At 44.4% G+C, this 26,589-nt stretch overlaps 1 protein-coding gene across 32 annotated transcripts in view; it reads left to right on the top strand.

Annotated features, from left to right (window-relative positions):
• The window catches only part of RBFOX1 (RNA binding fox-1 homolog 1), a 1,791,866-nt gene that overhangs the window by 1,585,227 nt on the left and 180,050 nt on the right, over positions 1–26,589 (top strand). For 30 of the 32 annotated variants that reach the window (XM_043560618.1, XM_043560609.1, XM_043560612.1 and 27 more), the window contains one exon: positions 22,998–23,240. In XM_043560618.1, coding sequence (XP_043416553.1) covers positions 22,998–23,240 — 243 coding nt within the window. Of the gene's footprint in view, positions 1–16,046; positions 16,230–19,538; positions 19,544–20,953; positions 20,958–22,997; positions 23,241–26,589 lie in introns of those variants that run through there. The other 2 variants (XM_043560616.1, XM_043560598.1) reach the window with 2 other exon arrangements.

Here is a 26,589-nt window from a genome sequence, read left to right as displayed (position 1 = left end):
TGACTACTTAGCATGATTTTGTCTGCATTCTGCATTTGGCACTGATTCCCAACACAATATAAATAGGCATAAAATTCAGTTCTTTGGGATTCATTTGCCACTCAAAATACTGTAAAAGTCATCTGTAAAAATTCAAGTCAGAAGAATGCAGATTAACAGGAGTCAAAACCCAAATCTTTGTGTTTCTCTCCTTGGTTCTGAAAAACAAGCAGGGGACCCTTGGGCTGACTCCCCAGTAAGTGTCATGATGTGGTTGTACTTAAATGAGTATGTATAAGAGATCATGCATTTCTCTACATGCATCCTCTAATCTTATTTTCCTAGAACTATATATGCTATTGATGACACAATAGGAACTCAGTGATGCCTACCCCAGAATTATCCTTTTCCACATGACACTAGCCACTTGTAGGTATTTATGTGGATTAAAACATAAATAACATTAAAATTCAGTTTCCAAATCACACTATCCACCTTCCAAGTGTTCAATACCACATGTGGCTGGTGATTACTGTATGGGACAGTACAGATATGGAATATTTCCATATCTAGAAAGTTTTATTGCACAGTGTTTCTCTAGAACATCATCAATGTGGTAAACTCAATAATACCCCTCAAACATATCTACACCCCAATCCTTGGAACATGTGAGTGCTCTGAGTGTTACTTTGCATGACAAAATGGACTCTGTGGATGTTATTAGGTGATGGATATTGACATGAAGGGGTTATCTGTCATTATCCCAGTGGGCCCAATGTCATCAGAAGAGCCCTTATAATAAGAGGGAGACAGAGGTGCCAGAATCATAGTTGGAGGAGGAGATGTGATGGCAGAGGCAGAGATTGGAGTATGATGCATTCTGAAGATAGATAAAGGGACCACCAAGCAAAGGATTCAGGTAGCTACTAGAAGCTGCAAAGGATAAAGAAACAGATTCTCTCACCCCCTCTTCCAGGGCCTTCAGAAAGAACCAGCCCTGCTGACACCTTAGTTTTATGACACTTTATGTTGTGACACTGATTTCAGATTTCTGACCTCCAGGACTATCGTAGAATACAGTTGTGGTGTTTTAAAACCACAGACTTTGTGGTAGTTCATGACAGCAACAATAGGAAACTGATGCCACCATCATCAGCCGTTCGCTATAGTCTTGCATTTAGTTTGGGTTCTTGTCATTTTACCTTCACTTCCCATAGAATCAAAATGAACCCTTGAGTGGTTGAAGAACCACACTCATAAGCAATGGAACCTTTTTTATTTGAGATGCTCATATCGGCTTGTGAATTTTTTCTCTGAGAGTGATTAATGGAGGCTTAAACAGTATATCCTGAGTTAGCAATGTCAGAAGGGGTAGTGGGGCTGTAACAGACAAAGGTGAGATCACCTATAAAGCCATGCTTCTTGATGTTTCAGGGTGGCTGTCAGTTCCACCTCTGCTTGTGAGTACTGACAACCATCCTACTGAACGCTTTTAGGTGAGCCAGAATCAAAGCTTAGTCCAAGACTCAGAAGGCACACTTTGGGGAGAAATCTTTTCTGCCCTTCCTGCCACCAGGGGCTTGTGTGTTATTTCTCAAGCCCTGTGCAGTCGTGGGTGTGATGAGTCAAACCTATTCTCTGTTCCCCCAACCTGCTTTCCTCCCAGGCTGGGTTTTGATGGATTGTTTTTTTCAGGAAAAATTTCCTTTACCCATTGTACACCATCATCCAGGTTATTTCCCTTTTTTTTAATTTGTTTTAATTTTTTTAATGTTCATTTATTTTTGAGGAGGAGAGAGAGACAGAGCATGAGCGGGGGGAGGGCAGAGAGAGAAGGAAACACAGAATCCAAAGCAGGATCCAGGCTCTGAGCAGTCAGCACAGAGCCTGATGCGGGGCTTGAACTCACGAGCTGCGAGATCATAAGCTGAACCAAAGCTGGATGCTTAACCGACTTAGCCATCCAGGTGCCCCTAAGTTATTTCCCTTTTATTTTTTTTTAATTTTTTTAATGTTTATTTATTTTTGACAGAGAGAGACAGAGGGAGACAGAGCATGCATGAGCGTGGGAGGGGCAGAGAAAGAGGGAGACACAGAATCGGAAGCAGGCTTCAGGCCCTGAGCTGTCAGCACAGAGCCCAACACAAGCTCGAACTCACAAACCGCGAGTTCATGACCTGAGCCGAAGTCAGACACTCAACCAACTGAGCCACCCAGGTGCCCCAAGTTATTTCCCTTTTAATTACCAATAATGACAATAATAGCACAGATACCCATAACCATTGTAACAACTATATATTGAACGCTTCTTTTATGTTAAGTATGGTGATAGGAAAAATATATATGCATTGACTACTTTATTCCATAAATAATCCTATAAAGGTATGACATTAGTATTCCCATTATAACAGAGAGAAGCCAAAGTACAGAGAGGTGGTGCCCCTTACTCAAGGTTGTATACCTGGTAAAAGGGTGAGCCAGAACTTGGACAGGATGCCTCCTACTACAGAGATGGCTTGCCTTCTAAAACTCAGTAAAAGATTCCCCTTCTCAGTCTTTAAGATCCTTAATGTAGGAACTATGCTATCTTTTTTTCCTCCCTATCCCTTCAAAGAGCCTAGACCCCTTCTTGGAAGCCCCTCAAAAGCTCATTGCAATTGCTCATTTGCATTTATTTGTGAATTATCTGAATTATTAATAAAGGATCCTGTAGAGGGGAGTCCCATAAGGAGAATATCCTGGAGAAATCCTATAGAACATGGTGTAGTGGAAATACACCAGGCTGGATTCACAGTGTGGCTCTAGCTCTTATTAGCAGTGTGGCAGTAAGTCACTCCTTGACTTGAGCCTCAGTTTTCTCATCTATTAAATGGGGATAGTAATAGCCAACTCAGAGTCCTTGTGAAGAGTTAGTGAGATAACTACCCTAAGTGTATGTCACTTAGGGTATATAACAGGCTCTGTAAATGGCCACCATCATCAACTTTCTCTCTACTACCCATAGCATATATTCAAGAGCCTGTCACACCTAAAATCTATAGTAGGGTTTGGTTTGCTTGAATGCATTTGTATTTCAACAGTTTAATAGTTAACAGAGATTTTTTTTAATTGACCATTTCAGCATTCTTATAGAAAAGACTACAGAGCACAAAAACAGTTGTTGTTTTTTTTAATGTTTATTTTTGAGACAATGCGAGAGACAGAGTGCAAGCAACAGAGGGGCAGACAGAGGGAGACACAGAATCCGAAGCAGGCTCCAGGCTCTGAGCTGTCAGCACAGAGCCCAACGTGGGGCTCGAACCCTGAACTGTGAGATCATGACCTAAGCCGAAGTCGGATGCCTGACCAACTGAGCCACTCAGGTGCCCCCAAAACACTTTTCTTATGTCATGTACCTGCTCCAAATATCTTTTAGGGTAGAGAATGTTCATCAGAATCTGATTAAAATAAATAATTTTAAATCACTTATTTTGCACTAGACAAAAGATTTCAGGAAAGATTGCGAAAGTCTCTGATTTCGTCTGCTCTTGTCCATCTTTGCCCCACTTTACCGTTCCTCTCATGAATGACTACCAATGTTGGGGCACCTGGGTGACTCAGTTGGTTCAGTGTCTGACTTTGGCTCAGGTCATGATGTCACAGCTCGTGAGTTCAAGCCCCTCATGGGCCTCTTTGCTGACAGCTCAGACAGCTCAGAGCCTGGAGCCTGCTTCGGATTCTCTCTCTCTCTCTCTCTCTCTCACTCTCTCTCTCTCTCTCTCTCTCTCTCTCTCTCTCTCTCTCTCTTTGCCCTTCCCCGACTCGTGCTCTGTCTCTCTCTCTTTCAAAAATAAATAAACATTAAAAAGAATTTTTTTTAATGGATGACTACTGTTGTCTTTGGTCTTCCTTCCTTGTTGTCGCCACTTTCTGTCTGCAATGTATTACTAATTTTGTGGCCAAAATAGTCTTAATATAACATAGATTGGACCAGGCCATTCCCATTCCTGGAACTCTTCAATGGCCACCCATTCTTGAACCAAATCCAAACTGCTTTATATGACATTCCCTGTTTTTCTTTGTATGCCTTCAACCTTATTTCTAGGTCCAATTCCTGCCAAATCCTCACCACACAGTACTCCAGCCATATAACCCTATTCTCTGTGTTCTTTTATGCCCTGAAGCTGCTATCTATGCTTTTCCTCTTCCTTGGATTTTCACCGAGCTCGCTCCAACTTCTTGAAGACTCATCTTGACTCTTGACATCCTTCAAGAAGCACTCAATATACCTTCCATCTGTAGATTGGGATGATCCTGATGCTCCCTTTCTGGTTCCCATAATAACTGGAACTTACACTTATAATATCCATGACACTTGCTTTCATCATTGATTTTCCTATATCTTTCTTTATCCATATCTTAATCTCCACTTGAGCAGAGACTGTTTTCTCAGATCTGAATTGATTTCATATGAATTTAACAACAAATGCTGATTTTGAGCCTACCAGGGAGCCAGGCACAGTAGATAAAAAGTATCCCTGGTGCATCTCTCAACAACTAAAATGTAGTCAAGAAGTACCTCTTGAGTGAGTGAATGAGTGAATGAAAGCAAGACATCCTACCACATGCCTGTGAGGTTTAAAAAAGAACTACTTTCTTTCTGATCAAATACAATGGATAACCTTGCAGAATAAGATCTAACTCAGAATGTCTGCTGATGCCTTAAGCATCCTGCATACTGGAGCGTGTTCAAGGGCTCTTCCCTGACCTCACACACAGTGAATGTCTGAGCTCTGTAGGCTATTTGTAGAGAGTTTATTTCATCTTTGCAGAAAGCTGCCCAGTATAAATATTAGTCAGTTGATTTCACACAGAGTTAAAACAAGCTTTTAAAAGCCTTTTACCTCTCCTGTCCCCAAATAGGTACTTTAGACAGATTCTCAGAGCCTTGGGAGCTTTGTCGGATTTGGTAAAGTGAAAGTTATGTTCTGTTCAGAAGCAGCCTTCTGTGAAGGCTGTCTTGGGGTTGATGCAGAAATTGTGCAGAAAGGGTCAGGTGAAGTGAGGAATTTTAAGATCACAAACATCGGGTGAGGGGTGGCATTGGAATCAAGCTTCTCTTTTCTGGATTCAACTCCATGAGGATGTTTCTTAAGATGTTCACCTTGGGTGCCAAGATGGTAGCCTGGTTTTGAGAAGGAGCCAGACCTTCAAATTGGGGTTCTCTAGGTTCAACCCCAGCTCTGCCCATTGGTCGGTCCATGGCAAATGTGGAGCCAACCCAGCTCTATGACCCTCAAACCAATGGATATCACCGGGGCTATCCAACAGAACTAGAACAAGGGCTACAAAGAGAAGCCACACATGTAGGTTTTCTTTCTTGTTAATTTTCTGGCAGCTACATTAAGCAAGGTAAAAAAGACACAGGTGAATTGAATTTCAGTATTTTATTCAATCCGGTATGTCTCAATTCTCATTCTCATTGTCAACCGAGAATGTTATATTTCACACAATATGCCCACACTATTGTCACTGCAACACGTCATCAGAATAACACCATTAGAGAGATATTGTACATTGTTTTCCTCAGACCGTGTCTCTGAAACCCTGTGCGTGTTCCGCCCTTACAGCCTGCCTCCTTTTGGACCAGCCACATTGCAGTTTGTGAGTAACCACACGTGGCTAATGGCCACCATGTTAGGACAGCCCAGGGTGAAACCACAGTGCCGGGCCCGATCTCTCAAGCTTTTAAACTTACCCTACTGGGATTACAAGATGTGTTTCACAGAGATCAAATGAGAACACATGAAAATTGTTACATGCCTCAGCGTCCTCCTTGTAAATTTAAAGAATGGAATGAGGGGACAGGATATTGTACCATTCTGGTATGCTGGACTGTTCTATTTCTCTCACTGGCCCTTAGTGTCATGAGGTAGGGAGTGACTTCACTTCACACTGTGTTTCCCGTGACTAGCGCATAGTAGGTACATCATTTTCCCAAGGCTGCTGTAACAAAGTACTACAAACCAGCTGGCTTAAATAACAGCAATTTATTGTCTCAGAGTTCTGGACAGCAGAAAATCAAGGTGACAGCAGGGTTGGTCCTTCTGAGGGCTGTGAGGAGGAATCTGCTTCCAGCCTTCTCTCCTGCTTCGGGTGGTCTGCTGGCCATCTCTGGCATCCCTTGGCTGTAGAACTATCATCCCCATATCTGTCCTTCACCTTCACTCAGCATTCTCCTCCTGTGCATGTCTGTGTCCAAACTCCCCCTTTTATAAGAACAGTCACATTGGATTAGGGGCCCACCGTAATCCAGTATGACCTCATTTTAACGTAACTAATTACATTTGCACCTATTCCATTCCCAAGTAAGGTCACATTCTGAGATCCCAGGAGCTAGGACTTCAGCATTTACGTTTTGGGGGAGAGACAATTCAACAAGTAACAGGAGGTATTCAGTAAACTTGAGTCAGATACATGAGTCAGCAATACTTAAATGTAAGGACCACCTTTTGCCTCTTTTGGGTGGATTCCTAGAATATTCCTTTCTGTCTGAAGAAGAGAGGGATGTTAAAAATCAAATAAGAGAGGGCGCCTGGGTGGCGCAGTCGGTTAAGCGTCCGACTTCAGCCAGGTCACGATCTCGCGGTCTGTGAGTTCGAGCCCCGCGTCGGGCTCTGGGCTGATGGCTCAGAGCCTGGAGCCTGTTTCCGATTCTGTGTCTCCCTCTCTCTCTGCCCCTCCCCCGTTCATGCTCTGTCTCTCTCTGTCTCAAAAATAAATTAAAAACGTTAAAAAAAATTTTTTTTTAATCAAATAAGAGAAACTGGTTAGCGAAGAGAATGAACGTTGCCGCTGAGTAGGTGCGCTCTGCAAAAACATGTACTATGCAATCACATTTGAAAATAGTGCCATGGCTCCTCCTCGAAGACCTTTTGAATTAAACTTACTTGATTTCATCAACCTCAGTTTTCTTAACTGTACCTGCCTTGGGGTTATTTGGATAAATTTACCTGCATGTCACGCATTCACACAGTGATCACAAAATTTATTTGGCCAGACTTCCACACTATTGGTTCTGAATAAAGTTTCCCACCACTGGGCGAAATTCTCTCCTGTATGCAATGAGGCAGACTGTTTCCTGTTCCCAAAAACCCACCGCCTTCCTTGACTCCACCTTGATGTTTTGCAAAATTTGTTTTGTAAGTCATTCTGGCCCCGTTCTCCTCCAAACTGTGTGACTCCCTCAACTCAGCATTCAATCAAGAAGATACCCTCAGTCGGCTGAGCATCCGACTTCGGCTCAGGTCATGATCTCCTGGTTCGTGAGTTCAAGCCCCACATTGGGCTCTGTGCTGACAGCTCAGAGCCCGGAGCCTGCTTTGGATTCTGTCACCCTCTCTCTCAGCCCCTCCTTCGCTCGCACTCTGTCTCTGTCTCTCTCAAAAATAAACATTAAAAAAAATAAAAAAAGAAGATATCCCTAAGAATACCACACATCCTTAGCTACAGAAAAATAATATTTATGCACTGATCAAACATATGTGAAGAATTCCAAGCTCTCCGGTCTCAGGTGGCACTTTGGCTGAGGGCCACAGGCTCAGAGGGCCTGGTGTTCGGACAGGGCCAGTAACAGGACATGGCTTTACTTTCAATCCCTCTGAACTTACTTAAAAATAATAATAACTTTAACACTGCCGTGCATATGCCAAGTTGAGTTGTATTGAATTTATCGGGCCAATAAAATGCTTTGCTCTGACGATAGTTTCAATTGCCCTAATGTCCACACTCAGTTTTTTGTTTATTCTTTGTGTAAGTTTATGAGGTAAGGTTGGAGGACACCCAAAAATGCTTCATGCCATCGAGCCTATTGGTATAGCTACATCTCAGGTCATACAAATGGAAAACTTAGGGGGTGCCTGGATGGCTCAGTTGGTTAAGCAGCCGACTTTGGCCTCAGGTCATGATCTCACTGTCTGTGAGTTCGAGCCCTGCGTCGGGCTCTGTGCTGACGGCTCAGAGCCTGGAGCCTGTTTTGGATTCTGTGTCTCCCTCTCTCTGACCCTCCCCCATTCATGCTCTGTCTCTCTCTGTCTCAAAAATAAATAAACGTTAAAAAAAAATTTTTTTAAGAAAACTTTGGAAGCAGCTTAGTACAATGAAAAGATATCTAGATTTCAAATCCCAGCTAGAGCACTGAAGAGCTGTCTGAACTTGGGCATGTCACTGACTTCCCCGGGCATCAGCTTTCTCTTCTGTTAAATGGACCTGAATGGTGTCCACCCTACCTACCTTCCAGTATAGTGTGTGAAGCTCAAACAGATCATGTGTAAGTGCCCCCAGTTACCTCTACAGCTCTCATCTGCTAAGCTAGTGTGAACACGGTGATAGCAAGTGTGAGGAGCCTCTGTCTTATTTATTCACTTAAGCTGTCCACCTGTTTCCTCTGTGAATTTCTTCTATTTCAAGCATTTGAGTTACTTAAAAGTGAAAAGGTAATGTCAAGAGGGTATTTTAAATGATCAGTTGCCTTTATTTTACTCTCTCCTCTTCCTTCCCTCGACTAGCTTCAGCCTGGTTTGTGACATCATTGCATTTGCTCTGATGTAACCAAAATATTTTTTTTTAAAGCATTCACTCTGTGCCTGCCATTCTGACAGTGCTGGGAATGCAGTTCTCAGTAAAACAGACCTGGGTCTCTGCCCTCAAGGGCTTACATACAGTCCATTAGCCTCTAGGTCTGTATCTCCGTCCTATACTCTGTGGGGTCTGTAGCTCCGAAAATAGCCACCTGACTTTTATTTCCTCCTTTTCATTGATTCTGCCACTCTGGGTCTGAGGTGTTCCCTCCGACTGCACGCAGCATTACAACTTCCCGCATATGATTTTGCCAACCGTTTATGCTGCCTAGCTGTTTTCGGCTCACTTTCAACGTTCAGTTGATACATCTGTTCTTCCAGAAAGCCTTGCTTGATAAACCATCGGGGATAAATGAGACCCTTTAGCTCCTTAGATTGATCTTCTTGTGGCACATATCCCCTTGCACTGCAAAGTCCTGGACTGTCCTGTGTATCCTTCCAGCTGGTAGCTGCAGAGATACCTGGACTATGTCTGTCCTCATCATTACTGTAGCCCCTGAACCTAGCAGGGGCTGCCCAGAAGATGCCTGATACTTAGCCACTGACACAATTGCATGAATCTGAAGCTCTTGCCTATTTGAATAGTTCATCGCCCTTGCTATCTGGCAGTCTTTCCTAATTTCATTTCTTCCAAGTCCAAGTATAATTCATTTTATGACAGCCCTTTTTTTTCCAGTTGGCAAACTATTAGAGGCTAAAACTTATGCAACATACCATGAAAGACAAGGTCATATTTTATCATCTTTGCCTGTTTCTCTAACCAGATTAGACATCTCTCTACAAGTGAGGTGAATGCGAGCCAACAGATATTTATCATGTCAAACACCTGAGTACAAAATATGGAAGACAAAGAGGGAAGTGTTAAAGATGAATCCAACAAGTTCCTGTCCTGAAGGAGTTACACACTTCTGAAAGGCTGATGATAGTCATGTGAGGAAATTGGGTCATTAAAAATACGCTCAAATGTTTGGTTCTGTAAATTCGTTATAAACTATGTGTGGGTGGTAAGTACTTTCTGTGCCTTAACTGAGCCATGTCTCCTCAAGGTCATGGGGTTGTATCACCTATGCTGTGGAGGAGGACTTTCAGCTTTGAGGAGGACTGAAGAAGGAGAAATGTTGACTAGTGGCATTGGGAGACCAACTTTTCTGATGGATAGAAACACCCAGTTTTCCTAACATGATTTGAAAGGAAATGATGCTGAATCCATCCATGTGTAAGACAATGGTATCTACTCCTCCCACGGGTTTCCATCCAGAATGCTTACTTTTCCCTTTGCTGGAATATTTCATGATCTGTAACATTCCAGTGAAGAGAGTATATGATTCTCTTTCTAGCAATGTGACTTGATGCTCCCAATTTTCTAAATCTAGTGACAGACCCTCAGTGACATTCTTAGTAGGATGGTTTACTCAGCAACATCCATGGCAGACCTAGTACCCCTCTGAGCTACTTGGTGCTGTCTGTAGGTATAGTGACCTCCTCTCTTACAGAGATAATTGTCTCACACCAGATCTATCAATTTTCCTTTTTAGAAGAAGGTGGAGAATCCTTCAGATAGCTATGATGGAATAGGTAACAGGGATATCATCCCAAATCATATCTGCAGGGTACCTGGAAGCAAGCTATTTAAGGAAACAAAATCCATCCTTTTTGTGGATTTGGCTAAAAGCAGTAGGATTAGCAATGGTGCAAGTCATTGAAATTAATCTTGAATGTGAAGTTGACGCTGATGTTACCCTGGTGGTGATGTTAGTGGTGGTGAGAACGTTCCTCCTTTTTAGAAAGTAGCTAGCAGGAGAGGAGACAGAACGTGACAGTTAAAGTCTGCTCCAGATTGAAGGTTTCCTCCGTGTCCAGGAGGTGAAGAATCCTTGCTGAATTATAATTTAAAATGCGTGTTCATTCTCTTATGAAAACAGTTTTTGCTAATATTTATTTGCTTGCTCACCTGCCCTTCTGTCTGCATCACTATGTGTGTGACAGGGGTGGGCAGCTCCAGCTGTCACTTGAGGATAGATGACAATGGTGACTTTGCCATGGTATTGATAGCAAAATACTCACAACAACTGGGCTTTCACTGCCCTAAGGTCTCATTGTGTTTGCAGCAATGTAAGGTAGTGGTCATAGAGTGTCCATTTCCTAATTTTTATAGTATGCTGTAGTTATGCAAGACCTTACCATTGGGGGAAACTGAGTAAAGGCTACACAGGAACTCCTTCTAATTTGTTTTTAAGCTTCCTGCTCTGAGTTCTGAACTGGATTGGTACAAAGAGGAGTTTCATCATGTGCTATCGGAGTGGCCTCGATTATTGGCTTAATCTTTCAAAGCCACCCATCTATAAAATGAACACAATGACTGTGAAAATGTCATGGGACTGTGGGTTGCATTGAAGGAGTTACATTTATAGAACATTTAGGGCAGTGGCAAGTACATGTTATGAGCCCTTCTAATTATATTATCTTTGTTATTAATAATGTTACAATCACCATTATCATAATTAACCCTATTAATACTCACTTGGGTTCTAAATCTTGGGACAGCAGGAACAAAGATCTCATGTCTCTGGTAGCCTCTCACTTAGGCTGGGATACTTCAGTGATTTGCCCGAAAAATCTCAGAAAATATTTTGTGATTGAATAGTACTACCATAACCCTTACAAGTACCATCCTTCACCTTGCCAACAGAGAGGTCAGTCATAGCATATTTGAAGGTACCTCGGGTTTGGAGAAAGACATGGATTTAAGGTCTGTATCTACCATGTAATAGCTTCAAGACCTTGTCCTTTCTTATCTGTGAGGTGGGTGTGATGAAAACAAGTTTATTAAAAATATACTTCCTGTTGAGATGAAGTTAAGTAATATATATATATGTATATATAGTGACTAACATTGTCTGCTGCTCAGAAAGAGCTCGAATGAATACCAGCTGCTCTGGCTGTTAGTTTTTTATTAATGATAGGAAATAATTAAGCATTCACAGCTAATTCATGGATAGACAGGTGAAGCCCTGTGATGCATGACCTTCTAACAAGAAGTCTTTCAGTACCGTGTTGGGATATCCCGGTGGGGAATTTTTTTTAATGGTACAGAGCAACATTTAATAGTTTGGGCTTGTTTCTCAGTGCCCTGAGGTCCTGGGTGAGTTGCACAGGTCTTGGTGTCAGTAAGCAAAGAGGATAAAGGGACTAACTTGGGCATTCAGTTTTCATTCGTCAAAACTTCTGGATGTGTATGGGTGCATCCTAGTGTTTGAAAAGCTTGAGACACTAGTGATAAAAAAAAAACAGATGAGGTTCCTGTCCTCATAGAGTTTACAGTCTACTTGGAGACAGACCTCAAAAAAATATATAATATAAAAATGCATATAACATGAAAATCAAAAAGTATAGAATATTGCACTTTGACACAAGTTTTAAAGGACAAGTCAGGGCCCTCTGAGACCCTGGGGCAATGGTGAACAAGATAAGAAAACATATCTTTTTAAGAGCCTGATGTTGTTGGTTGGGATCTTGACTGGTTCCAGAGGCTGCTAAGTTTTTTTTTTTAATGTTTATTTATTTCTGAGACAGAGAGAGACAGAGCATGAACAGGGGAGGGGCAGAGAGAGAGGGAGACACAGAATCTGAAACAGGCTCCAGGCTCTGAGCGGTCAGCACAGAGCCCGACGCGGAGCTCAAACTCACGGACCGTGAGATCATGACCTGAGCTGAAGTCGGACGCTTAACCGACCAAGCCACCCAGGCGCCCCGGCTGCTAATTTTTTAAGAGACCAGCGCTTTTCCCTTTGGAAATAGCACCTCATGAGCAGCCCTATCAAGGCTCCTGACTTGCACAAAGTGCCATAAATATTTGATTGTCGCTGACTTTTAAGGACTTGAGAAAAACAACCTCTCCATTGCCTTCTGTGACTCCAAATGGAAAATCAGGATGGAACATTTTGCAAACATGACACGTCGTCATTGCTAGCCTGCCACCCACTCAGCTGGTTTGTATTTCGGGGCCTGGTGTTTGTCAGCCACAGCAAGATGGCTTCTGGCCTCTCTCTTGGTTCCCTGTTGAGGGGAGTGAAATGAAACAAACTGTTTTCACTTGAATCCATGACACAGATTCTTGTTATCATTGTTGTTTTGTTTGTTTTTGTGAGTTAGGGCCTCAGAGCAATCTCAGAGTTCTTTGTTGCGGAGATGCTTTTCTACAAGCTGGTATAGTTAGGGAAACCCAAGGTTTGTATGCTTACCTAATTGAGGTCACACTTGAACCCATTTCCGACTACTTTAGAATATAGAGCTTAGGAGTCCGATAGATTTAGCTAACTAGCACTTGCCAGTTGTGCGTATGAGGAAGTGACTCCACCTCCCTTGGAGAGGGAATAACAGTTTTGGGTTTTTGTTAAAATAGGTAATGTTGACAAAGCTCCTTTGTTGAGTTTTATATCGTCAGTGCTTAGAACAATGACTGGTACCTAGTTAGTGCTCAAGAAAAATTTTCTTATTATCATCTCCATCATCTCCATCATCATCATCATCATCATCACCACCACCATCACCACCACCATTCTCATCACCGCTACTGCTGTCGTCATCATGATCATTATTTCCATCTTCATTATCATCACCACCCTCATCATGATCATCATCTCCAGCTTCATTTTAGTATGGATTCTGTGGCAGGAATTCATCAGTCAGACCAGATTAAGTTCAAATGTTGGTTCTGCCACTTAACTAATCTATTACGTCCAGTAGGAGGAAATATTTTTCACTTGTTTGGAGCCTCAATTCTCTTATCTTTAAAAGGTACCATAATATCTTCCTTAAGGGAATGATTGCAAGGATTAAAGTGCCTAGCACAGTGCAGGCTTATGGTAGGTTAGGACGCAACATACCTCTCCATGTATTCTGCAAAGGGTACACTTTGCTGGACTAGAAGGAGGACTGATTTCCTCCCCACAATAGGAAATGTTCTCACAGAACTTTTTAGATTATAAGACACATTTCTGTAGACTTTGTCTCCGAAAGCATTACAAGAGCCTCATTGGGAAGAAGAATATGTATTACCGTTTGTATTTATAAACAAGGGAACTGGGGCACACAAAGGTTAAATGACTTGCCAATAATCCTACCATTATACTTCTGACTTCTTAACATTTGATTTCGATTCTATAGCTACACTACTAGTAAAAGGTTAGATGGTAACAAACACTGGAAATTTCTAGCATGGTGTTTTTAATTTTATTTATTTTACTGCAATCCATAAAAGATTTTACATTGCAACCCAATTCACCCACATAAAAGTTTCATGAAACCATACTAACTCTTACTATTCTATTCTATTCTGTTCTGTTCTTTTCCAGTGTGGTATAGTTGATTTCATTTAAAGAATGTTGGCGTGATAACTCCCTCCATGGATTTTACAACCCAAGGGATCTCACCTATAATTTGAAAAACACAGAACACGGTCCCCCAGGACTGTGTGGCAGAATGACCTGGGGCAGCCCTGTGCAATGTCCCTGCCAGGATCCCACCCTCAGATAACTAAAGGCAGTAGGCCTGGGGTAGAGACCTGCAGTCTAATTTTCTTAATTTGAATACCCCCCCACATGATTCTGATGGTCCATGGACTGGGACCAGTGTCCTAGTGTGTCCGCCTGATTATTTCCCCCTGGAATGCTCATCTCTATTGAGTGGTTTGTTGGCTGCTGTTTTGAGCATTTTCTCCATCTCTCCCAAAGCATACTTCACCAGGGAGTCTGTCTGTCTTGATCTTGTCCCTCTTTCCCAAAAGTTTGGCTCTTCACTTATCTGTGGGCACAGGGAGCTTATGGCTCCTGAGAGTGAGTGCTGAATCCAAGTGATGGGTTGGGGCTGGGGACAGAAGGGGCCCTGGTCCTCTGTGGGTGGCACCTCTTTGATGGGGGCTGACCTGTCTCTGTAAGGAACCTGCGTGGGCTGCTTATTTGATTCTGCATCAGAGGTGTCTCAGCAGTGTGATCAGAAATGGAAATGGAAGGATGGCACAAATACTGTGTATCCAGATTTTCTTTCCAACCCTGGGGAGCTGGGAAGTAAAACAGAACAAAACAAAAAATCACCCAGGGGCTACCTGAACTAGCAGCACACCAGCAGGAAGGTTGAATTCTTCCAGGCAACCTCTCCTGCCCTAAACCCTCCTCTGTTATACAATTTAATTACACGTTTAATCACTTCAGAAACCCCATCCATTCCCTCCAGTATAGCGAGATCTCTCCTCTCTTGGCAGGGTGGCTTGGTGATAAGCAGCTGTCCACGGGAAGGGTGGATGGGACTCTTGAAACTCTCCCTCGGCAAGCAAGGAAGTCATGGCCAAATGAAAACTGAGATTGTTTTGACATTTCACTCTGGTTGTTGTAGCTTTAATAATAAAGAAAGAACAAAGTATTTGTGGCTTTAAATAGAGAGGCTGCAGCATTTGGCATTGAAATCACTGGGGATTTTTTTGTACGTGGTTTTGTTTTTGCTCATTTGAAAGAGAAGGAAAAAAATGAGCTAAGAGGAGAAAAAGTTCAAGAAAAGAAGAAAGCAAGACCCCTCTACTTGTCCTATGTAGCTCTGATTACCACTGGGATTTGGGAATCATCTCTGGCTTCCTTTCTTGAAAACCTGCTGCCCCTCTTGAATGCAAGGTCCATAGGGACACAGGTGGTCTTGAGTCTTGCTTGCCATGTTATTAGATGTGATGAATGAATCTGTTTATATAGCGCACACTATAAGCCAAGCCCTTAGTGTGTTTGTTTTGTTATGATTTGGTTTTTATTTTGACCCTTGCAATCACACCGTGAAGTCACTCATCATCATCCCAACTAAACAGAAGCCAAAACTGGAGCCCAGAGCGTTGCAACTACTTGCCTAAGGTCACACAGCTAGTCTGCAAAGGAGCTGGGCTTCCAAATCTTCCAAAGCATCGTCAGTTACAGTATTTTAAGATCAGTTTACAATTAACCACGCAGCTTTGTTATAAATGCATTCCCTCTCTTCTCAGGGTGTTTCTTTAAATTTTCCTATCCGCATCCCTCTGTCTCTGAGCTCTTTCTTCATCCCGCCTCTGCCTCTTTCCAGCTACCCCTGGTACCCCCACCTCTCTTAAAAATATAAAACAAAATAGGATAGTAAGCAAGCTCCCGGTGGATTTCATAACTTTGCATATCATATATTTAGTTTAGTAATGAAAAATTCCAGCTCCAGGCAATGCATAGGATACCATTTCTAATGTTTTTTAAACAGCTATTAATGTAGGCGAGCGCTCTGTGTGTGTGTGTGTGTGTGTGTTCTTCCTCCTCTATATAATCATCTGCTCAGTGTGCACCCTGAAACTGAGAACAGGAGCCAGAGGAGGGGCGAGCCGTGATTGATGGGCCAGGCCTCGCTGGCGGAAAGAGTCCCATCTGGGGTTGGTTTTGGGAGCAGTCAGATGTTGAGGGGCAGGTCAGCCAGGCGGCCTCAGCTCCCCTCCTTCAACACCCAGCCATCCACACGTTGCACAGAGCGCACACCCTCGCTCGTAACTGAGGCTTGGTTTGGGCAGATGCTTTGTGGTGTGGGGCTAGAACAGCTGCTAAGTTTATGGAGGAGAAAGGAAGCAGGATGGTACAGCAGGTATTTTTCCTGATTTTATATTTCACTCGAAATTGTGAATTTGAATGAAGCTGAAGCCTTTCCTCGCGTTAAGTCTCTGTTGCTTTCTGCGATACGTACTCTGCTCCTTGAATCCTGCTCGGAGGTGGGGGGAGGATTTCAGCCAAGAGTGTGTGTGTGTGTGTGTGTGTGTGTGTGTGTGTGTGTGTGTGTGTCGGCTTTCTGCTTGGTGTGTCGAACTGAGCTGGTCCTAGAACCAGCAGATTAATGGTGTAATTTTGCATTTTCTTCTTTGTTTCAATGCCCCCGGGGGCATGATACAGCTTAGCTCTTCTCAGTCAGGCACTGGAGGCTTTCTCTGAATGTGCGCAATTTCTTGCCTGAGAACTAGAACAGACCATGCTACAAAACTAAAGTCAAACAGTCAGCAAGACCGACAACTGCAGGCAGGCAGCCCGGAAGGGAGGGTTTCCTCCAGGAGTCTGGGTTGGTGGGGGGTCCCTCCGGGAGTGGCTGCTTTTCTTGGCTGTGCGGATGGATGCAATCACTGTTTTACCAGGGCTGGACAATCCCTGGGCATGTCTTCATTATAAGGACTGTGTTTAGGCCAGAAGGGATTTCTCAGGGCAAGACATGCACTGGGGACAAATCAATTCCAGAAGCTAAAGGGGAAAAGATGATTTGAGAAGTTGGACTATTAAAGCTGGGGAGGCACACGCATGCACACAGAAAACAATACTTCATTATTTTAAAGTCCGCGTTGGCTCTGAAAGCAGGCACCCTCCCCTCTCATTGAGAGTCAGGCAGTTACCGTGAAAAGAACATCCCCACTTTGTGCTCTGCTATGTAAAGACGATTCCTCAGTTGAAATGTGGTTTGCATTAGATTTGGGGCCAAAATATTTTGCAAAGTCTGATGTGTTTCCACCCTTTGTTCTCTTATTGCTTTCTAAAAACTACTTTATTAAACCCCTCAGGGCAATGAATTGGGAGAAGGAGATGTCTAGGGGTAAAAAAAAAACAAAAAAAAAACAAAAACCAAAACCAAAAAAAACAAATACAAAAAACCTCGCATTTTCTCTCTGACTCTATCTCCTGAGCCCACCTCGGAAAGGAAATTAAAGATGTGGGATGTTCCAGTGACCAAAGCAGTCCTCCTGTGTTTGAAGACGCCTCTCTGAAAGTCTGCATGCGGTAGAGTCAACATACTATACTAATACTCAGATTACGGTGTTTGTCTTAAAATAGCAGTAATATCCTGGCTATTTCATGCTTCAGTAAAATATTTAAATTGAAATGGCATTTATTTTTGCTTTGGTGACTCAGACTTGGTTGCATTTTAATAATCCTCTTGTGCTCAGTAACTGGAATCCAAGCTACCCATTGGGGTGTCTCGGGTAATGATGGGGTCCCACATCAGCCTGCTGTTGTTGAGTCTCTGCTTTAATTGAGGCTTGGTTGACTGAGGACAAGGAAGTTTCCTCTATGTTCCTAATCAATGTTCTTTATTTCAAGTTTCTGTCCGGTTCTGCAGCAGCAATAGTGGATGTTAAAACAGTCTTGGCTTTAAAAAAAAAAAAAATTGTGTATTTGTCAGCAACCTAGGAAAGTCCAGGCACTGAAAATTTGATGTTAGGTTTGCAGATCTCTTGAAGCACTTGCTTGGTGATGTGGGGGTTCTGTGAAAGGCAGAATCACCCTCCTCATCACCTCGGAACACCCACAGGCACCCTGACTCAGTAGATATCAGAATCTCTGTGATCATTCCACTTATTTAGGGAAAGGTGGGGGTTTGGCATCGGAGGTAGAAGAAAGGCGGCTTCTACAAATGAGGGAATGTCTAGCCAGAACGCTCCAAATAATTTTTGTCTGTCACTGTCACCTACGTGAAGTTGGCCTCAGCTTTCAACCAGGATCCTGTTCATGTGCCCAAGATTTGCCTTGACCTGGAGTGCCAAAGGTGCCCTTAACGCAAATGTATTTTTCCAGAAAACACACTTCAGCTAAGTTCAGAATCCAGGAACATCACTAGGGAGGAAACAAAGACATCTCTGAAGCCATTTGAAGGTGAAAAATAATTCCACAGGAAGTACAATGATCTTAATTAAATATTAGCTGTAATTAGCCCAAATTGCAAATGTTGGGAATATTAATTAGGGTCTCTCTGGAATGGCTGTCAGTGTTAATAAGTAACTGTGGGAGGTCCCACTAACATCTGTTTGAGGCCTTCAGGAACAGGAGTACAGTCCAGAGCCCCGTGGACCCAAATGCTTGCTAGCCAAGGGCTCCTGGGTGGCCACGGACACAACCCTAGGGCTCAGTGCCTTGGGTGTGCCAGAACGCACAAGGTTTGGTAGAGGTTGGCAGCCTGTCCCCAGCTGGCCCTTCTCTTTCCTAGGATGGCCTCAGAGCCTCATGAGGCTCTGAGCTTAGATGGCACAAATTTCCCAGGCCTCTGCTCTAACCCTCCCCAGGGGCTAATCCAGCTACTGGGACACTGGTATTTTTGTCCCACATCCCCCAGCACCTGCCTTCCTGGAGGGTGAGTTGCAGGTCTTGAGGCCACAGGTGTATGTATGACAGAGAGAGGTATGTTTAAAAATGGGAATGAATGTTGCCACCAGCAGATAGCCTTGGCAGATGAGAGATACCCAGGCTGTAGTTCAGCTCCCAGCTTCCCTAAGAGCTGTTGCTGTGACCTTGCAAAATCCGTCCTAGTTCTGGGCTGCACGGTACTCCACAGCAAAGTACCATGGGATGGAAGATATAGCATGTGCGTGCAGAGCAGGGAATCTGGGTCTGGGCACAGTGAACACTTGGGGCTCGGCCTGTCCCGTGCATTGTAGGGGCTTCAGCACCATCCTTGGCCTTTACCCTCTAGACATCATCGGCAACCTTTCCCCCCACTGTTGGCAACCAAAAGTGTCTGCACACACTGTCAGCTGTCCCCCAGGGAGCGGTCATCCTGTGTAGGAAATACTGATGCAGGGGCACCTGGCTGGTCAGTCGGTTGAGCGTCTGACTTCGGCTCAGGTCATGATCTCGCAGTTCGTGAGATTGAGCTGTGCATCAGGCTGAGTGCTGACAGCTCGGAGCCTGGAGCCTGCTTCGGATTCTGTGTCTCCCTCTCTCTCTGCCCCTCCCTGCTCATTCTCTCTCTGTCTCTCTCAAAAATAAAATTCACATTAAAATTAATTAACATAACATAACATAACATAACATAACATAACATAACATAACATAAAGAAATACTGATTTAAAGACCCCAGCACAGTGCCTGGCGCCTTCCAGGCCTGAGAGGAAAGCAGCATCCATCAGGGTGCCTTCTGAGCACCTGTGAGGAGAGGGATGCCTCTCCCCTGAGCACAGAAGCCTGAGGCCCTCATGGATGTCCCCCTCTGTAGCCCACTGTGCTGAGAGTGAAGCCTGCATGTGTGTGTGCTTAGAGCGCAGACGTGCAGAGATGGAAACCAGGTTCTGAAGAAGACTGACTCCTCCATTGGGTGCCATCTTCATAGCTGAGCGTCCCTCCTTGGTTCTAGGGAGAATAGGGAGAATGCACCCCCCTTCACTCTCTCCCGGTTTAACTTCCAGCTTTATTTCCTGCCCAAACTATTTATGCGATGGTGGCTTCTTAGTTGACATCCCCATATTTTAGTGATACCTTGACCACCTTGATTGGAAAACTTTTCTGCAAAGAGCAAGATGGTTAAATAGTTTCAGTTTTGTAGGTCTCTCACAGCTACTCGACTCTGCCATTATAGCACAATGAACATGGCTATGTCTCAGTAAAAGTTTATTTACAAAACGACCAGTGGGCCAGATTTGTCTCATGGGTCATTTGCCAACCCCTTTCCTACTCCCCCCAACCCACCCTATGGCCTGCTGCCAGGCTAAGCTCCACAGAGCCCAAAGTTCATCATTCAAGCATGCATTCACTTAGCAAGTGCTTATAAATGCCTACGTTGTAGCTAGCATGCTGTGGGACGCTGGAGAGGCACTGTAGAATGTGACACTATCCCCAGCCCTTAGGACCCTCTCCAGTGGCAGCCCTAGGAGTCATGTGAGATGGGGCCACAAGTTCCAGGGGAGCATAGAGGACACACAGCTGAAGTGGGCTCGGTGTCAGGGAAATCTGGCTGGAGGACTTGTTCAGGGACCCAAAAGGGCAGTCGAGACTAGCCAGGAAAGAGAGTAGCGAGGGCTTTCCAGGCACAGGGGCAGTGAATGGGTAGAGTCAATGCTGTTGAGAGTTGGAGCACCCGTCAGCTTCCTGACGGTAGGCTCCTCTCCTCTTGAAGCAGAGAGAGCCCAGATCCTAAGATTAAGCCTCTGATGGTTTTTGGAAACCTGGGGGGGGGGGGGGGAGGCGGGCAGGTCACTCTTCCTGAGATTGCTCTGCCGTGCAGAGAGGCCACATGGGCATGGGTGTTGCCATAAAACCGTTTTCTGCTGAAGACACAGGAGGGAAAGCTTTTCTTTATGTGACCATCTCCCTGCCATTGCTGGGCACTTCATGCTCCCCCCTGGGGCCACCCCTGGAGTTTTCTCAAGTCTGACTTTCATTTCAAACATGCACCAGATCGAAGGTAGGGGGGAGTGAAACAGGCCTTTGGCCAGAAGTAGAATCTGGCACAATGAATTTCCCTTTGGAGGGTTCTCAAGGTCTGATCAGCCAGAGAGAAGCAGCATCGCCTGGAATGTGTGTACAGAGGGATATGTTGCTTGAGCAGCCCTGTAGCGTAGAAGGGTGCAAGTTGGCTTATAAACAGGAGAGGATGTTTTTGTTCTTCTTAGTCCAGACTCTTTTGGTTGTAAGTAACATGGAAAAAAAACCTATCTTAAACGAAATGAGACATTTACTGATGCGTGGAAGGAAAGCAAACAGTGGTGTTACTAACCACAGGTAGAGCTGGATCCCAGACTTGATATGATGTCGCCAGGACTCAGTTCACTTGTTTCTCAGTTTCTGGGCTCCGTTGTCTGCTGGGTGTGGCTTCTGCTTTAGGTGGTCCGGTTTCAAGGGGCCACTTGGGGACTGAATTGTTTTTATAGCCCTCTGATTAGCCGGGGCGTCCTGTGTCTGGAGGTAATCTGAGGCAGGTCTCAGCCACATCTGTGCTCTCTGGGCTGAGAGTGGAAGTGTCTCTTAAAAGAAAACCAGGTGCTGTTCTTGAAGAGAAGACAAAAGCACACTGAGCATCAAGGACCCTGAGTGTCCCCTGTGGCTTCCTGAAGATGGTCAGGGTTAACTCTCCATGGGCAGGGATCCAGCCACAGCGCAGCCAGATGCTAGGAAAAGATGCTAGAAAGCAGGCAATGGCTGTGCATTTCTGCTTCCAGTGGCCCAGGCATTTGGAGACGTTCAGCTGGGGGAGGAAAGGGCGTGATGGGAATGTTTTCACTTGTAAAATGGTTTAAACTTATCCTAAGCTTCGTTCTCTTCAAAGTGTCATCTTTAACATTCTAATTAAGGTCCCCTCTAAACAAATGCACAAGCTCTGTGCGCTGCTCCGAGAATAAACTTTTTTTTTTCTCCCCTTCTATGTCATAATGTTTTTTCCGCACTCAAGTTGCTTTAGCTGAAGAGGTTCTCAAATGTTGGTGGCGGGGACTGAGGAGATGTGAGCAATCCTGACATTTTTGCCCTGGTATCATTATAGGAGGGCTGAAGTCACATCTAATTGACCACAGACAATGGAAGAGGCAGCTCTTTGGTGTGCTTAATTGCTAAGCTTCTCTCTCTCTCTCTGACCGTGCAATCCCATCTCTTGAGACCATGAAAAATTTGGCCCCCTGGGTTACAGTTTCTGATGGTGTGTGTGTGTGTGTGTGTGTGTGTGTGTGTGTACGGTAGTAGAGTTATAAGGGTAGGGGTGGGGTGGAGAGAGATAGATATTTCCTGAAATGGAAGCATTTGAATTCAGGGTTTTTTTTAATTCTTTTGACTTGACTGTAATTATCACACTGCATGTTTTGCCTAGATTGGAAGGGTGAATTGTTATATAATACTCTGTGCTTATAAAAAAAAAAAAAAAGGCAAGGGGTGGGGGGAGGCATTGACTAATGAGGCTGAGTGAAGTCCAGCATTTTGAAAAGATACTTAAAATGGTGAACACAGTATCACAGAGTGCCATCTTTGTCCAAATTAGGCCTTGACTTTCCATTGGCTGCTTCATATTGGCACTGGGAACATCACACACACACACACACACACACACACGCACACGCGCGCACGCACACTGTGACCATTAAAAGGACCCCTCCATCCCATTATGTGAGCCAAGTCACATAAAACTTTGATTAAATTCAAACGCTTAGATGAATTGTGTCTCTTCTCAAGAACACACACGTTCAATTTAATCTCTCTCTTGGCATTTTAAGTATCAAATCAAGTCTCTGCTGTCACTGGAGACAACTACATGCTCACATGTTCCAAAATGGGGATGAAATAAGGAGGATCTGCCAGAAAAATCCAATCGAGCAGGGCACAGACCCTCCCACTCCTTGGCTATGGGGCTGGATGGCTTGGGGAATGTGACTTCCCTGCACCTTTCTGAGCCTTGATTTCTGCATCTGTGCAATGGGGTTAGGTCTATATAAATGACAGGTACTATTTCCTTATAGAGTCTGGTGAAGATTAAGTGCGATGCATCCATCTCAGGCTCTTGGCCCAGTGCTGGCACCTGCAAAGTGTCGGGGGAGCGCTCATCCTTGGGCCCCAGGGAGAGGTTCTGCCTAGTTCGCGCTCACGGTGTTTCGCCTTGTCTCCCCCTTTCTGATTTTCCAGGGTAATCAGGAAGCAGCAGCTGCCCCGGACACCATGGCTCAGCCTTACGCTTCGGCCCAGTTTGCTCCCCCCCAGAACGGCATCCCCGCGGAATACACGGCCCCTCATCCCCACCCCGCACCAGAGTACACGGGCCAGACCACCGTACCGGAGCACACGTTAAACCTGTATCCTCCCGCCCAGACGCACTCCGAGCAGAGCGCCGCGGACACGAGCGCGCAGACCGTGTCCGGCACTGCCACAGTAAGTGGGCGCCGGTCCCGGGGAGCAGGGAGGGGGCAGTGGCGGCCGGGCGCACCCCACCCCACGGAGGCTCCTGCAGCGGAGCAACCCCTGAGCCCGCCCCTGTTGCAGCGGCTGGTAGAATTCACCTGTCTGCAGGCCTCCTCTCATGTTGCTTACTGAAATCAATGCTTTTTTCCTTAACTTTATTCGTGAGGGGAAACTCTCATCTAATTTCTGTTCCTGTTGTTCTGCCTTTTCTGGAATCATGTCCTCTCAGTAGGATTATACACTGCGTGATTTTTTAAACAGCTTTATGGAGATATAATTTATATACCATAAAATTCACCAGTTTCCGGTGCACAAATCACCGATTCCTAGTATATTTGCAGAGTTGTGCAACCATTTGGCACAGTCTAATTTCGGAATATTTCTGTCCCCCGGATAAGAGACCTCATGCGTGTTCACAGCTCCTGCCCATGTCGGCCCCTGTCTTCTTCAGCCTCCTTAACCTTCTTCATGCCTTTGAGATTCACCTGTGTTCTTTTGTGTTTTCTGGGAGCCCTAGGGTGGGGGAGGCCTGGACTGCAAAGGGGAGCGCCAGAGAATTTTGCTGGGCTCATGGAATTTTCTGTATTTTGATGGTGGCTGTTTGTTTACGTGACTTTATGCACCAAAGAGAGTACATTTCATTGCATGTGAATGCATTCCGGGGATTAAAAGCAAACCAACAAACAAAAAAGATGCATTTTTTCACCACCGTAAGTTAAAAGCCACCATTGTTGGCTACTAGTCAAAGATAAGCCTAAAGAAAACTAATTGTTAAAATTAAACACTTGTTCGTTTGTGCTTGACCTAAAATCACCCCGCATGTACCACAAGATGTATCTGCACATTTGAGAGGTTCTGAGGAATTCTTTACAAGCACACCAGGCCTGTAGTCCAGAACATTTTATAGATGGAAGGCAACTGTGCCTCTTTCTCCTGCCCCCAGGCCTCTGAAAAACCAGAACTTGTGAAGGGATTTCTTGGTTTGAAGCAGGAGGGTTTTACGTTTGGAGGTTAGGTTCGGAGATTTTTAAAAATAGCATACACTCTAACATTGTGTGTTGCCTGTCTCCCCTTTTTTAATTGTGGTAAAATACGTCTATGAGGTGAATTTTACCACTTCAACCAGTTTTGTGTGTATAATTCAGTGGGGTTGAGAAACTCACAGCTCAGTGCAGCTATCACTGTATCTAGTTCCAGAACATTTTCATCTCCCCAGGAGGAGACGCTCTACCCATTAAGCAGACGATCCACATTCCTGCAAATGTGCTTTCTGCCCGTATGGATTTGCCTATTCTAGGCATTTCATAAAAAATGGGATCACACCATGTCCGACCTTTTGTGACTGGCTTCTTTTACTTAATAGAATGTTTTCAGGGTTCATCCACACTGTAGCACATGTCAGTACTTTATTCCCTTCCGTGACTGAATATAATTCCATTTTATGGATATGCCACTCTTGTTTGTACCTCCATTCACTGATGGGCATTTGGGTTGTTTCCACCTTTGGGGTTTTGTGATTAGTGCTGCTATTGCCTGTCTATAGCTGGCTGTTCAAACTTAGGGATGCGTTCATTTAATGGGTGTGCTGGTTTAGCAGGTGTTTGTTACCATTGTGTTGACTACCAGGTTATAGTGATGGTGTTGCCATGTATTTGTTTTGGGTTATTCTGTGACAGTCAACGATGGTAGGGCTTCAGAAGGTTATCTTAGGACTACAAAAGGGATAAAAATGCCCAATCAGACACTATCTATTAAGCCTCAATTCACGCCAAGTATACTAACCTGCTGTGGAAGATTCATTCGTTCATGAATATTTTTAAGCATCTACTGTGGCCAGGACTCATCCCAGCGATGTGGGTGAATGGAACAGAAATGATCCTTTCCCTCTTATAACTTTGCATGACAGTCATAGAGTGAGCATGTGTCATTCAAACAGCTTGTATAAACACAAACTGTGATACCTGCTCTTAAGAAAACGACAGGTGCCATGGAGGATAAAGATTATGGGTACTGCCTGCAGATGAGTAGTCTAGGATGATGTCTTTAAGAAGATGTTAAGATGAGAAGACATACTTTCCAGGCAGAAGGAATATCGAAGCCAGTAATGCCAAGGTTGAAAAGATCTTGGCTTATTCAAAGAATTAAAAAGAGGCCAGGGTGAAGAAGGTTTGGGGGTGCAGTGGCAAAGAATGGAATGGGGCCGTCACCAGGGATCATACCCCACAGGCCTGGTGGATTTGATCAGTGGATAGACTTCCACATTAGGGGCAATGGGAACCGTTGAAAAGAGTTTAAGCCAGAAGAGTTATAAAATGAAATTTTAGAAGGGTTAATGATGCATACCCAAAAAGAGATCTTAGTCCATTTGGGATGTTGTGATGCTCAATGTCCTTCTCTCACAAAAAGAACTCTTTAGAGATCAACACAAAGTTAAACAGGGTGTTGGGTGTCCATAGTGGCCCAGGCACTGTGGCACTGTGAAACAGTGAGCAGGAGCACTCTCCGTTCTATTATGATTGTAATGTGGCAAACTATAGAACATAGATGTTTAAGGCTTTAGTGTATTTCTGTGATGGGACACTTGTGGGGGGATGTCCCTCCACATCATGGTTGAAGGAATATACATTTCATAATCTTCTGGTTGCTAGTAACAGAAAATCAGCAGGGAATGTATTGACTTTTACAACAAAAAGTCTTAGAGGTGGGCTGACTTTAGACACAGCTTGGTTTGGGGCACATACGTGTTAGGTTCCAACAAGATCCATTTCAGTCTCTTTTTCTTCCTGCTCAACTACATTCTCTAGTTTTCTGGGATGGTCCCTGCAGCTCCTGACATCATACCACATTCCTAGGGAAAGACCCTTGGGAATCACTCTCTTTCCCTGGTTTGCACAGGGTTGTATTCGTTCAGTGTCTGAAGCTGAGAATGGAGCCACGGAGGAGCCCCATAACCAAATATAGAGACCAAAGATGGGCCTACCAGAGTCAGTGATAAGGTGCTTTGGATCTTCTCACTAGAGGTATTAAACAGAGAATCCGGTCAGAGCCAAGGGTGAGCCATTTGTATGGAGAGGCCAGAGTAGATACATTTGCCGAGTATATGGAATGAAGAAAGGGGCAGGCAGATCCTTGAAAAACTCATAAGCGGTGAGGGTTGGAAGGCACGGAGCCAAGGGAGACATGAATGGGGTATCCCCTGGGTATCCAGTGTGGAAATTGAACCAGAAGAGTGTTGTCGGGGCAGCCTGGCAGGTGCGAATTCAGAAGACATTACTGAAGTTGCCATCACTGGAGACAGAGAAGAAGCAGTGCCCCTAGA

The sequence above is a fragment of the Prionailurus bengalensis genome, chromosome E3 (assembly GCF_016509475.1).
Source record: "Prionailurus bengalensis isolate Pbe53 chromosome E3, Fcat_Pben_1.1_paternal_pri, whole genome shotgun sequence".
NCBI classification, from domain to species: domain Eukaryota; kingdom Metazoa; phylum Chordata; class Mammalia; order Carnivora; family Felidae; genus Prionailurus; species Prionailurus bengalensis.
The sequence above is the reverse complement of the archived record's forward strand: the minus strand, read 5'-3'. Positions and strand labels throughout refer to the sequence as shown.